The sequence below is a fragment of the Pseudorca crassidens genome, chromosome 2 (genome assembly GCF_039906515.1).
Source record: "Pseudorca crassidens isolate mPseCra1 chromosome 2, mPseCra1.hap1, whole genome shotgun sequence".
NCBI lineage: Eukaryota > Metazoa > Chordata > Mammalia > Artiodactyla > Delphinidae > Pseudorca > Pseudorca crassidens.
In genome coordinates this window covers 108,196,743-108,210,036 of record NC_090297.1, presented here as the reverse complement: position 1 = coordinate 108,210,036, position 13,294 = coordinate 108,196,743, and the positions used below count along the sequence as shown (strand labels likewise).

General features: G+C 38.0%; 1 protein-coding gene across 4 annotated transcripts in view; it reads left to right on the top strand.

Moving 5' to 3' along the window:
• Positions 1 to 13,272, top strand: part of ARNT (aryl hydrocarbon receptor nuclear translocator) — a 62,471-nt gene extending 49,199 nt beyond the window's left edge. For 3 of the 4 annotated variants that reach the window (XM_067727674.1, XM_067727671.1, XM_067727673.1), the window contains 10 exons: positions 1,625 to 1,699; positions 3,875 to 4,026; positions 6,650 to 6,760; positions 6,925 to 6,997; positions 7,151 to 7,274; positions 7,466 to 7,568; positions 7,950 to 8,097; positions 9,243 to 9,405; positions 10,242 to 10,408; positions 11,176 to 13,272. In XM_067727674.1, the coding sequence (XP_067583775.1) occupies positions 1,625 to 1,699; positions 3,875 to 4,026; positions 6,650 to 6,760; positions 6,925 to 6,997; positions 7,151 to 7,274; positions 7,466 to 7,568; positions 7,950 to 8,097; positions 9,243 to 9,405; positions 10,242 to 10,408; positions 11,176 to 11,265 (1,206 nt within the window). In that variant the 3' untranslated portion in view covers positions 11,266 to 13,272. The remainder of the gene's footprint in view (positions 1 to 1,624; positions 1,700 to 3,874; positions 4,027 to 6,649; positions 6,761 to 6,924; positions 6,998 to 7,150; positions 7,275 to 7,465; positions 7,569 to 7,949; positions 8,098 to 9,242; positions 9,406 to 10,241; positions 10,409 to 11,175) is intronic. The other variant, XM_067727672.1, reaches the window with a different exon arrangement.
• The last annotated feature ends 22 nt before the right edge of the window (positions 13,273 to 13,294 follow it).

Genomic DNA, 13,294 nt, shown 5'->3' with positions numbered 1-13,294 from the left:
GTCTGTTCTCATATTTATGGTCAACTGATTTTCAACAAAGATGCCGAGACAATTCAAGGGGAAAAGAAGCTTTTCCAATAGATGGTGACGGAACAATTGTATACTCATAGGCAAAACAAAACAGAAAGAACTTAGACTCTTACCTCACACCGTACACAGAAATCAACTCGAAGATATAAATGTGTAAGTGCCAAAGTTTTATAAAACATCTAGAAGAAAATAGGATAAAATCTTTGTGATCTTGAGTTAGGCAAAGATTTTTTTTTTGGCCACGTTGTGCAGCTTGCAGGATCTTAATTCCCCCACCAGGGATTGAACCAGGGCCACAGCAGTGAAAGTGCCGAGTTCTAATGACTGGACTGCCAGGGAATTCCCTAGGCAAAGATTTTCTATATGACCCTAAAAGCATGATTCACAAAAGAAAAAATTTGGTAAGTTGGGTTTCATAAAAGTTAAAATTTGCCCTCTTAAAAGGGCATCATTAAGAAAGTGAAAAGACCAGCCACAAATTGGGGGAAAATATTTGTAAATCATATATGTGAAAAAGGATTTGTATCCAGAATAAAGAACTCTCAGAACTCATTAAGACAACCAGCCAGTAAAAAAGGGGCACAAGATTTGAATAGACATTTCACCAGAGAAGCAATATGAATGGCATATAAATAGTTGCTTGTCATTAGGAAAGTACAGATTAAAGCCACAATGAGATACCACTATATGCCCATTAGAATGGCTATCATCAAAAAGTACTGGCAGGAACATGGAGAAACAGAACCTTCATACATTGTTAGTAGATAAGTAAAATGGTATAACTACTTCGGAAAACCATTTTGGCAGTTTCTTTAAAAGTTAAACATACACTTACCCTACAAATTAGCAATTCCACTCCTAAGTATTTACCCAAGAGAAATGAAAACATATGTTCACACAAAGATTTATACACAGATATTCATATCTGTATTATTCATAATAGCCAAAAAGTGGAATGTCCATTAACTAGTGAATGGATACACACTGTGTTATATCCATGTTAGAATATTTATGAGCAATAGAAGGGATATACTATTGATACATGGAACAACATAGATGAACTTCAAAAATATTGTGTTAAATGAAGGCAGCCAGACACAGAAGACTACCTATTGTATGATTCCATTTGTATAGAAAAGGCAAAACTGAAGAAGCAGAAGCAGATCAGTGGTTGGCCAAAGGATTAGGAGCAGGGATTGACTACAAACGGGCAGAAGGGCACTTTTGGGTGCAGTGGACGTGTTCTAAAACTGAATTGTGGTAATGGTTGTGCAACTGTATAAATTTATTATAGGTCATCAAATTAGAATTATAAAGTTCATTTAGAATGAGTGAGTTTATCTAAATTATACCTCAAATCTGTAAAAAAATCAGTTAAAATAAATGTACAATATCCTGAAAAAGAAGAATGCTCTAGAGGTCAGTTGTTTAGCAGATTCCATCTTTTTTTGTTTGTCTTTTTTTTCCCCCCTCCACTCTTATCCATAATCTTAGGATAAAAGCAAGAGAAATGAAATCCAAGTCTCCTACTAATGGCCCAGGAAAGTTAGATGATCATAAAAGTGTCAATTTTACTCTTCTTTTTCTCTTTTAGGAACTCTTAGGAAAGAATATTGTAGAATTCTGTCATCCTGAAGACCAGCAGCTTCTAAGAGACAGCTTCCAACAGGTAACTTTTTTTCCTGGTTTGGATTGGAATAGTATTTTAATCTAATATCTATTATTACATTCATTCCACAAATATTTATTGACTGCTGATTAACCTAGTACTGTGGCAGGCCCTGCAGTTTTATGTACTTCAGTACTTAACCTGTATTTTTAAGAAACAGAAAAGGACCAGTACTTTGAAACTATGGATAATGTTCAAGGTATTTTTGTTTGGCTTTGGCTACTCAGTGTCTTATATCCAAGAGGCTGTCTTTAAAATATTTAAAATAGTCTACACTTCACTGAACAGTGGATAGTAGTTGAAAAATTCATTTCATGGTTCTTTTATAGATAAGTGAAAGTTGGCTCTTAATTGTAAGCAAACTCTTAATTTCAGGCCCTAGATCCTGAAAACATCTGGCGAATTTAATTTCAGGACAGGCTTGGCTTTAGATAGTAGCTCTTACTTTATATTAGACTGGTTAGTTTTCCTCTTTAAATCTCAATAGTGTTTTTACTGATACAATGGGTATATAAGATAAAGCATTTAAAGCACAAAGGCCAACTTCTAGAGGAAATCAGACAATGGCAGTAAAAAGTCTCTCTGTCTCTAATTCCTCAGCATCACCTGTTCCATACACTCACATTCCATGTACGGGTAGTCTTTTTTTTTTTTTTTTTTTTTGGTAGTGTAGTCTTAGAAAAGCTATTCTGACTTCTGTTGAAACCATTCAAAGCTAAGGACGTGGACTTCTGGCAGTGCGAGATGTTGTACAGTATATTTTAAATCCATGAAATTCATAATTCTCACGCTTAGGGCCACAGAGTATCACTTGATCATTTCTAGAAAAATGTTTATTCCAAAGCAATGGGCCATATATACACTCTGTAATCTCATGGTTTTTATTCTGACATCAGTTGCTGCTATGATACTAGAGTACAGAAGCAAAGGTACTTTTTAATGTGCAGACTAGTTGCTGCTTACTAGTTGCTGATATCTAGATTTTGATGTTTCTTATGTCTAGATGGATTTGTATTTCTTTTTGCTTTTCAGTACATAAATTTAGTTGCTATTTCTAGTGAAGGTTGTTTTTCTCTTTTTTTTTTTTCTTCCCATTTTGGTTCTTGTCATGCTTTGTTTCACATTTGATTTTTTAAAATTTTATTTATGTATTTTAAATGTGCCATTTTATTATTGCTAAGTGAAGTATGTCCCGTTTTCTGTTATAATTATTTCTCAGTCAGATTGTAATGTCAGCGGTTACTGCCACACTCTTGTCAACTTAAACACAAATGTTATCACTTAACTTTTTCTTAAAAAGCAATTTAAAGTGTAGGTATTTTGAATTACTGGGCTTATACTTCATTGGCATGAATATGTACAGTAATAATCAGGTTTCAAATCCAGTATTTAGTTTGTATACAAATGTAATGATGTTCGTTGTGCATATATTATACAGTGAGCGCATGTATTAAAGACTACTTATTATTGTTTAAATGTAGATGTTCATATCTCATTTCTTTTTTATAATGTTAAATAAATGTTGTTCTTAAAAAAAGAAAAAATACATAGCCTAGTGCTTGACATATAGTAAGTACCAAATAAATGTTAGCTGCTAATATTATTTTTTTACTGTTAAGGAGGGGATTCAAAAGATTATTTTCTGTTCTTTGAGATTAGAAACTAAAATGATCTAAAATTGCTTTCTTTTAAAAAATAAAAGCAAAACAAAACTAAAGCCAACTTAGTTTTATTTATAGAAACCTTCATGGGTGCTATGAAAACAAATTCTCAGGCTTGGCAGAAAAAGCTAGGATTGAGGGGCAACATATAAGCTATGTTCAGTGTCATTAAACTTATAAACTCCTAGTAAATTTGCTAGATCAGTGTATCTTTAAGGGACTTTCTAAAGGAAGTGGGGAAAGGTAGTCTTTTCTCTCCTGGAATAATTGTTACTCCTGTTTGATATTGACAAGAGTGGTTAGATAGCTTGGGACTCTGAGAAGAAACATGATAAATATACCTCCTTATTGTTTAGTCACTTATTTCTACTCCCCAAAACAACAAAATGTTGTTTTGCTAGTAACATTGCAAGAGACTGTTACTTCAAGGACAGTGACACGAGGATCTTAAGGTTGTAAATGTCTAAAGAAAATTTTTTGTGGGTTTCAACTGATAGCATGAAAACTTTTTCAGGTGGTGAAGTTAAAAGGCCAGGTGCTATCTGTCATGTTCCGGTTTCGGTCTAAGAACCGAGAATGGCTCTGGATGAGAACCAGCTCTTTTACTTTCCAGAACCCTTACTCAGATGAAATTGAGTACATCATCTGTACCAACACCAATGTGAAGTATGTACCATAAAGACCTTTTCCAATGTTGGGATTTCTCACGGGCCAAGTCTGCTTAGCCTTATCAGGTTACCTCCTCTTCTACTTTTCTAGTAGTAAACACCATTATTTCTTCATCTTCCAACTTCTTAGAATTTGGGGTAGTTCATCCAGGTAGAGTAAAATTTTTTTTAATTTAATTTTTTACTAGAGTATAGTTGACTTATACAGGTAGAGTAAAATTTTAACAAACAGTAGCTTAGAGACTAGATTCTGAAATGTGAAGGGTTTGGTCAGTTGACCTTTGAACAACATGAATTTGAACTGTGTGGGTCCACTTATATGCAGATTTTTTTCAGTAGTAAATGCTACAGTACTACGTGAGCTGCATATACGGAGGGCCGACTAAGTTATACTCAGATTTTCGACTGCTCAGAGCGTCGGTTCCCCTAACCCCCGTGTTATTCAAGGGTCAACTGTATTTCAACTTTATGTTTCAACCCTTTTTAGAAAGGATTTGTTGTTGTTGTTGTTGTTTTTGTTTTGTTTTGCGGTACGAGGGCCTCTCACTGTTGTGGCCTCTCCCATTGCGGAGCACAGGCTCCGGATGCGCAGGCTCAGCGGCCATGGCTCACGGGCCCAGCAGCTCCGCGGCATGTGGGATCTTCCCGGACCAGGGCACGAACCCGCGTCCCCTGCATTGGCAGGCGGACTCTCAACCACTGTGCCACCAGGGAAGCCCAGGATTTTGTTTTTTATACACCAGTTTATTACTCTAGTCTGACAGGAATTTTTTCTAGAGCAGGTATCTGCAAACTTTCTGTAAAAGACCAGATACTAAATATTTTAGCATTGTGGGGCATACAGTCTCTATTGCAGCTTCTCAATTCTGCTGTTACAGCACGAAAACAGTTCCAGACAAATGAAATGGATAAAGATGGCTGTGTTCCAGTAAACTTTTATTTACAAAAGCAGGCAACGGACTGGATTTGGCCCACGGACCATAGTTTGCTTTAGAGCATAGCTATATTCACTCTTTTGTTAGCTTCTGTTTCTCTGTTCCTTGATTCTTTTCTCTTTGAAATTTCTCAGCTTTGTAAGAAACAATTTTATTAAAATAGATTTCATATACCATACAGTTTACTCATTTAAAGTGTACAGTTTCTTAAGTATGTCACAGGGTTGTGCAAGTATTACCACACACACACAAAAACTATTACCTCCAAAGAAATCCTGTACTAATTAACGGTCATCCTCCCCAAGCCGTATGTAACAACTATTCTATTCTGTGTCTCTATAAATTTGTCTGTTCTTATAAATGGAAACATATAATATATGGTTCTTTTGTGACTGGCCTCTTTCACTTAGTATAATATTTTAAGGATCATCCATGTTGTAGCATGTATCTGTACTTCATTTCTTTTTATTGCCAAATAATATTGCTTTGTATTGGTATACCACATTTTGTTTATCCACTCGTCAGTTGATGGATATTGAGTTGTTTACACTTTCTGGCTACTAAGACTGCTGCTATGAACATTTGTTTACTAGTTTTTGTGTGGATATGTTTTTATTCTCTTTGGTATATACCTAGGAGTAGAATTGCTGGGTCTCATGGTGACTCTATGTTTAATCTTTTGAGGAACTCCCAAACTGTTTTCCAAAGCTGCTGTACCATTTTACATTCTCATCAGCAATGTATGAGGGTTCCAGCTTCTCCATATTCTTGCTGTCTTTTTTTATTGTACCCATCCTAGTGGGTGTCGGTTGTCAAGGTACTTCTTTTCCATTTAATCTATCTGTGTAGAATTGGCCTTAAACCCACGTGTGAAGATCTGATTATGAATAATTAGCAAGTGTGAATAATATCGGTGACAACATTGAGTCTCTGTCCTCCAATTCAACTTTTAGGGCTTGTAAAGTTTAGTTCTTTGCTAATTAATTTTAGTATAACTGAGTGGATTCAGTTAGAAATTTTCATTAACTTAGGACTCAGGTCATTGTAGTTTTTTGGGGTTTTGATTTTGTATCTTTATATTACAGAACAACAACTGTTTTGTATTTCTGTTTTGCTTAAGTTTTGAAATGTGTTAAGTCTTTTTAAGAAGTTGTTTCTAGAAATAATGGCTTTCCCCATTTTTGCATACTACAGTTTTTCCCCCTACAGTAAGTTTTAGTTGATTCTTAATATTTTATTTTGTAATAAATACTCTTTGTAGAAAATTCGGAAGGTATTGAAAATAGTAAAGAGAAGGAAAAAAATTCTCACTATCCAGAAATAGTCTTTGTTAATGTTTCATTGTGTACTTTCAGTTTTTTACTTATGCTTTTTTTAAAACACAATATATGGATATACAACATATACATACACACATCCACAACGACTAGGTATTGAATACCTGGAAGGAGTTAGAGCCCAAACAGGATGAACTCTTGTTCCATAGGACATAGTTTCTATTTGTACCATGTTTTCTGTAGTGTGAATTATTTGCTGAATCTGAAGTTACAGGTTATCATAGGATTGGACTTGAAAGGGGAATTGATCAGTGATTACCCCATGTACAGGTGAATCTATAATGTCTTATGTACAAACAGAGTCAGATACTTTTTTTTTCTTTGTTCTCTCTACTCTTCATTTTCCTAGGAACTCTAGCCAGGAACCACGGCCTACACTGCCCAACACAATCCAGAGGCCACAGCTAGGTCCCACAGCTAATTTATCCCTGGAGATGGGCTCAGGGCAGCTGGCACCCAGGTGAGAAATGGTCGGAGAATCATTTATTGAGCAGTGACTAGCCTGGGGTGGTGGCCGTATACAGTCCCACTTTTTTGTTTATTTGTTTGTTTTAAGCCCTTTCCCCAGATTCTTTTTAAAAATCTCTTTTCCCGTTTCTCTCTTTACTTGCCTTTAACATATAGGCAGCAGCAACAGCAAACAGAATTGGATGTGGTACAAGGAAGAGATGGACTAGCCAGCTACAATCATTCCCAGGTTAGTGTGTCTTCTTTGAAGGATGGTGAGCATTTCCTTAAGAAGTATCCCTGAGAGCCAGTTAGAGTATATTTGTATCTTTACATGAATTTTAGGGTTATTGAGTTGTCATGTTAAACCTTCTTCGTTATTTTTATCATTGTATTTCCACAGGTTTCTGTTCAGCCTGTGACAACCACAGGGCCAGAACACAGCAAGCCCCTCGAGAAGTCAGAGGGTCTATTTGCCCAAGATAGAGATCCAAGATTTTCAGAAATCTACTCCAACATCAATACGGGTATGTTTCTTCCTTATTCTCATTTTAAATTCTCATTTTCATCACTTACTGATGGGCCTACAATTGCCCAATCAGTAGTCTCCCAGTATATTTCCATTTAATCCTAATACCTCGTGAGTAAATAGGAACTTGCTGAACTAATATACTACAGCCCCTTGACTGGCCCTCCCCCAACTCCTTTTGGTCCACAGATCAGAGTAAAGGCATCTCCTCCAGCACTGTCCCTGCCACCCAACAGTTATTCTCCCAGGGCAACACATTCCCTCCTACCTCCCGGCCGGCAGAGAGTTTCAGGTGAGCCCCACATGTGTGTGCTACTTTACATGGCAACTGAGGGATTCAGTTACTGAATCCAAGTTTTATTCTTCCCTAACTTTCTCTGGTTATTTCAGACAAAGCAGTGGAACTTGTAGGCCTAGGATGAGACAAGCTTGTTTTTCTTCCTCCTTTTTCTTTGCACCTGTCCTGTTGCCATGTTCTAGGTCCCATCTCTGTGTGTCCTGATCAGTGTGTGACTGTCAGTCTTTCTCGTCTTTTCCAAATTCTGTTATCAAGTTTTCCTTAACCCCAGGGAGTCAAGGGAATCTAGGTATAGCACTAGATTGTCCTGTGATTCCTAGATTCTGTGATAAATGCACCTTTTAAATCCTTACCTCACTATTTGTTCACTCCTAGAAATAGTGGTCTGGCCCCTCCTGTAACCATTGTCCAGCCATCAGCTTCTGCAGGGCAGATGTTGGCCCAGATTTCTCGCCACTCCAATCCTACCCAGGGAGCAGCCCCAGCTTGGACCCCTAGCACCCGCCCAGGCTTCTCTGCCCAGGTAAACCTTCTCATCTGTCTGTCCCTTGTGTATTTTTTGTTTGCTTGGTTAGGCTTTTCTACATATGTAAAATTATTGCTGTCTGTCTTAGACATCTTCTTTCCACCCCTCCATCCCCTTCCTTCCAATTTTTATCTTTATTGGGAGCAGCTAGATAATTAAAAACCATAGATAATATAAACATCTCAGAGTCCATGGTTTTCACATTCACCTTAAATCAAAAATTGCTCACAAACATCTTGAACAGGTTTCAGTTTCAGATTTGTTTTGGAGTAAATTCTGAGAAGTTTCCACTTTGGTTAGGGCTACAAAATACAGGGACAAAGGAGAAAATTAATCACTAATTTATACACAGTGATATCTATTTACCAAAATAAAAAAAATTGTGTTGAAAAATCCTCATATAGTGTATATGTGTATATATAAAATATATGTTAAAGCTAAAGCTAATGTCCTGTCATATGTTGATATATACTTATATTGCTAAGTAATATCTTAAATAAAAAAGCCAAAACCAGAAGTAAGCTCCAGAATTGTTATATGCAGTATGACCTCATTGTATAAAAAATGCATAGGAAAATAAAAACTAGAAGAAGTTATCCGAAAATGTTAACCATGGGTCTTTGGTGGTAGAATTATGGATGATTATTTCCTTTTTATTTTCCTTCCTTTTGAAAATATCCCACAGTACATATGCATTAATATTGTAGTGAGAAAAATGTTTAGTTTCCAAAAACAAAAATCATTAGGAACAAATAAATGTGGTACAGACTAAATAAAATGATACAAAGTGTTTTTTCTCTATATATAATGCTATACTATTATTAATACCTCTAGTTTTTGTATAACTTTACAGTTTATAAAATGCTTTCGGTTAAGTCATTTTCGTTTAATTCTCACAACTCTAAATAAACGTGTACTGTTACTAATCCCATAGTTCTTTGTTTTTTGCAATTTATCACGTGTCTAAAAATAGTGTCAAGGGAGATTGGGAGTTAATTGGAAGAAATATACAATGGCATATAAGTAATGAGCTTGGCTCAGAAGAATCCAGTGATTGACAGAGGTAACATTAACTCTCACAGGAATGGCCTGTGCAATAATATTAATGTTCCATTTGTTCTCTACCCCTTTCTTTCTTTTAGCAGGTGGCTACCCAGGCTACAGCCAAGACTCGTTCTTCCCAATTTGGTGTAGGCAACTTTCAGACTCCATCCTCCTTCAGCCCCATGTCCCTCCCTGGAGCTTCCACTGCATCACCTGGTGCCGCTGCCTACCCAAGTCTCACCAATCGTGGATCCAACTTTGGTGAGTTCAGACTAGAAGGAGAAATATCACACCACTAAAGTGAAAGGATTTTGGGCTTCCCTGGTGGCGCAGTGGTTAAGAGTCCCCCTGCCAATGCAGGGGACACGGGTTCCAGCCCTGGTCTGGGAAGATCCCACGTACCGCGGAGCAACTAAGCCCGTGCACCACAACTGCTGAGCCTGCGCTCTAGAGCCCAGGAGCCACAACTACTGAGCCCACGTGCCACAACTACTGAAACCTGCACGCCTAGAGCCCGCAAGCCACAACTATTGAGCCCGCGTGCTTAGAGCCTGTGCTGCACAGCAAAGAGAAGCCACTGCAATGAGAAGCCCGCGCACCACAAGGAAGAGTAGCCCCCGCTCGTCGCAACTGGAGAAAGCCCTCATGCAGCAATGAAGACCCAGTGCAGCCAAAAATAAATAAATAAAATAAATAAATTTATTTTAAAAAAAAGAGAGAGAAAGAATTTCGTAGTTAAAATTGCTTGCTTTTGTCACGGCTGTACTGACCTAACAAGGTGACAGTCCATTTGGAATATAAAACATACCCACATGAAAAAGACTTTAGCACATATAACAGAAAGCATGTAAAGTATTGTAAATTTAATAATATGCAAGTATAGTGTGAATGAGCAAAGGACTCTTTGGAAAGGGTACCTAGAGAAGAAAAATGAATCTGAGACCAGGGTTTGAAATAGAAGAGGCATTGATTTGCAGAAAGAAGGGCAGAAAGTGTCTAGGTAAAATTAATTATTTGCATGTGATAATATGCTAGTTTCTCCTCTCTAGTGGAGTTAGCAGATTGAAGTTGTTTATTCTTCCTTGCTGTATTTTTAGCTCCTGAGACTGGACAGACTGCAGGACAATTCCAGACACGGACAGCAGAGGGTGTGGGTGTCTGGCCACAGTGGCAGGGCCAGCAGCCTCATCATCGTTCAAGTTCTAATGAGCAACATGTTCAACAGCCATCAGCACAGCAACCTGGCCAGCCAGAGGTCTTCCAGGTGAGAGGGTGAACAGACTTCAGAAAACCAGAAACTGGGAGAGAGTCAGGGAGGAGAGACAGAGAAGAAAGCATGCATGGATTCAGGTGTTTGACTGAGGTTAGTAAGAAGAGAAGAAAAGAGTCAAGACATATAGGAATAGATGTCATTAATTGAAAAGATTGTGAAGTTAGTGTGCTGCACAGCCTTTGACTAGACCATCGTTAGTGATGTGAAGCGCCATGTGAAGACATCAAAAAAAGTAATTTTGGCCCATTCACGGAGAACCGTGTGCCCGCTTGATAGTACTTTAGGTATAAAAATACTGAATACAGCTCTAAAGGTCTATTTACGTACATCCTGAGGGGACTGCAAGAGTCAGTGGAGTAATCTCAGGTGGGACAAAGGAGGAGCTTAGTTTAAAACACAGGTCGAAAGAAGGCAAAACAAGGTTTTGGTGGAAAACATAATAGGATAAGAGATATTCCATATGTATCCAGAGGGGGGTTTTATGAAATGTGACAAGCAGATTTTTCTCCTTTTGAAAATACTGAGGTCTAGAAAAGAGGGAAAATGTGGAACTGTAGGAGGAAGACAGAGAAGGAACTAGGAAAAAAGGTTGTCATCTAAAGGAGTCATTGTTGCTGGGAGTAAGGAAGGCTGAGAACTCAGCACAGCAGAAACTCTCTGGGGCCAGAGATGACAGTTCAGGGGAATGTTGGGAGGCAGCTTGATAAATGTAAAGGATCAAGGTGTGTGACCCAAACTTATTCTTTTTCACTTATTAGGAGATGCTGTCCATGCTGGGAGACCAGAGCAACAGTTACAACAATGAAGAATTTCCTGATCTAACTATGTTTCCCTCCTTTTCAGAATAGAACTATTGGGGTGAGGATAAGGGGTGGGGGAGAAAAAAAAGATCACCATTTGTTTTTAAAAAGCAAATCTTACTATAAACAGAATAAAAGTTCCTCTCCCTTCCCTTCCCTCACCCCTGATGTATACCCCCTTTTCCTTCTGACCTTTCCCTTGTCTTCCTTGTTTCTCTCTGAGATAACATTTATAGAAGAAATGGAGTTGAATCCTCAAGGCTTTGGGGACCCTTTGAAAAATTGAGACTGGATAAGGTTAAGAATGCCTTTCCTTATGTCTCCTGAGCAGAAATTTTGTGCAGAGATGATTTGTGCTGGGTCAAGGGGCAGGTTAGAGAACCTGGCATCCACTATTTGTCTTGGATACTATGGCTTATTTCTGGAAAGAAATTCTCAATAAGGTGGAGGAGGGGAGAAATGTTCTCATGTTTGAGGACCATGACGCATGGTAGGTATACATGGGGCTTTAGGAAGTGAGCATAGGCTCTTTCTGCTGCCTGTGAGCAATTCCTCTGGAAAGAAACATGAGTTAGGAAGTGTGAGAGAGAGAGGGAAAGAGAGAGAGAGAGAGAGTGTGTGTGTGTGTGTGTGTGTGTGTGTGTGTGTGCGTGTGTGTGTGTGCGTGCATGCATGCATGCATGTGCACATGTGTGTGCATGAGCACGTGCACGTTTGTTTCTGTGTTTCTTTCTCCCTGTTGGGGAGTTATGCAAAATTTGTCCCAGATTTTGTCTTTCTTTGTGTTTTTTAAAGAGTCCTAAGGAGTTAACTCTTCCAGGTATTTTCCACTTAGTATTGCAGCCAAAGAGTATTTAAATAAATGTCTTTGCTGCACTTATATCTATGCCCAGCCAATAGGCAACTATAAGCAAGTATATAAAGTCTTCTATTGAAATCGTTGGTTTCTCATCGAACACATATAGTGATAAAGATGGGTCATTCCTGCTTTTGGTGCTCTCACCTTATATGGAAGATCTGTAAACATTACAGAAGTAGGCTGGCAAGATAAACACTTTTAGAAACCCCCTACTTGGCCATAATGATAATGCTGCATTTTTCTGTCAGAATCACATATGATGTGTGTTCTGTAGAGGTTATATATGCATGGAAACTCAACTTCTTGGATTAGCAGTCCCAGTGAAAATCCTCACTGGTGGAGTTTAAGCCAAATACCAAGCCTTCTTGCAAAGTAACCTCTTTCATCCCATTCTCAAAGTATCCAGTCTGAAAGAAATGGAGATTTAGGTCTCTTCTGGGCCTATAGTTCTTTCCTCTTTGCTCCCTTTCCAATCTTGAGATTGGATTTTGCTTTATAGTACAAGTGTAATAAATCCATGTGATAGATGGGACCTGGACTCCCATCCCGACAGGGTCACTTAGCAATTAACTATAGCCATATAAACGCGGATACAGGTTACTACTCTCACTCTTTCCCTTCCTCAGGTAACAGCCATGTGTATCGGCCTTTTTTTTGTTTATTTGTTTGGCTCAGGCCAGTATCTTAAGTGCAAGATTGAATAAGGAGAAGACATACTAAATGTAGCCATAGGGGACTGAGGAACATAGGTGGCCTTGGAGAGGCTGAAAGAATGTCATTAGGTTTCCCTCCCTTTTGTCTCCAATCTGGTGCCAGGTAGTGGAATGGAAAAGGAGACAGTTTATTTTTTTATTCTATGTGCACACATACAATATACATATATATTTATATCACAGTTTAAGAAACCAAAAAGTTGAGTTTCCAATGAAATCCTTGTTTTTTAATAATCAGCTGTTTTTAAATGTGATCAGGACTATAATATTGTACAGTTATTATAGGGCTTCTGGGGAAGGGGAGGGGCGGGAGAAGATGCTCTGGGGGTTTTGTTTCTGCTTTTCCTTCAGGGTTTTATTTTTGATTTTTTTTTTCCTTGTTGGCCATTTCTGTACTGCTGGCATCTGTGCTGAGCCTTACAGTGGCAAAAATAATGACATGTAGCAAAGATTTTAAAACAAAATATTTTTTCCTTTTGTAAACTTTCCTGTGTTGTGTGATCTT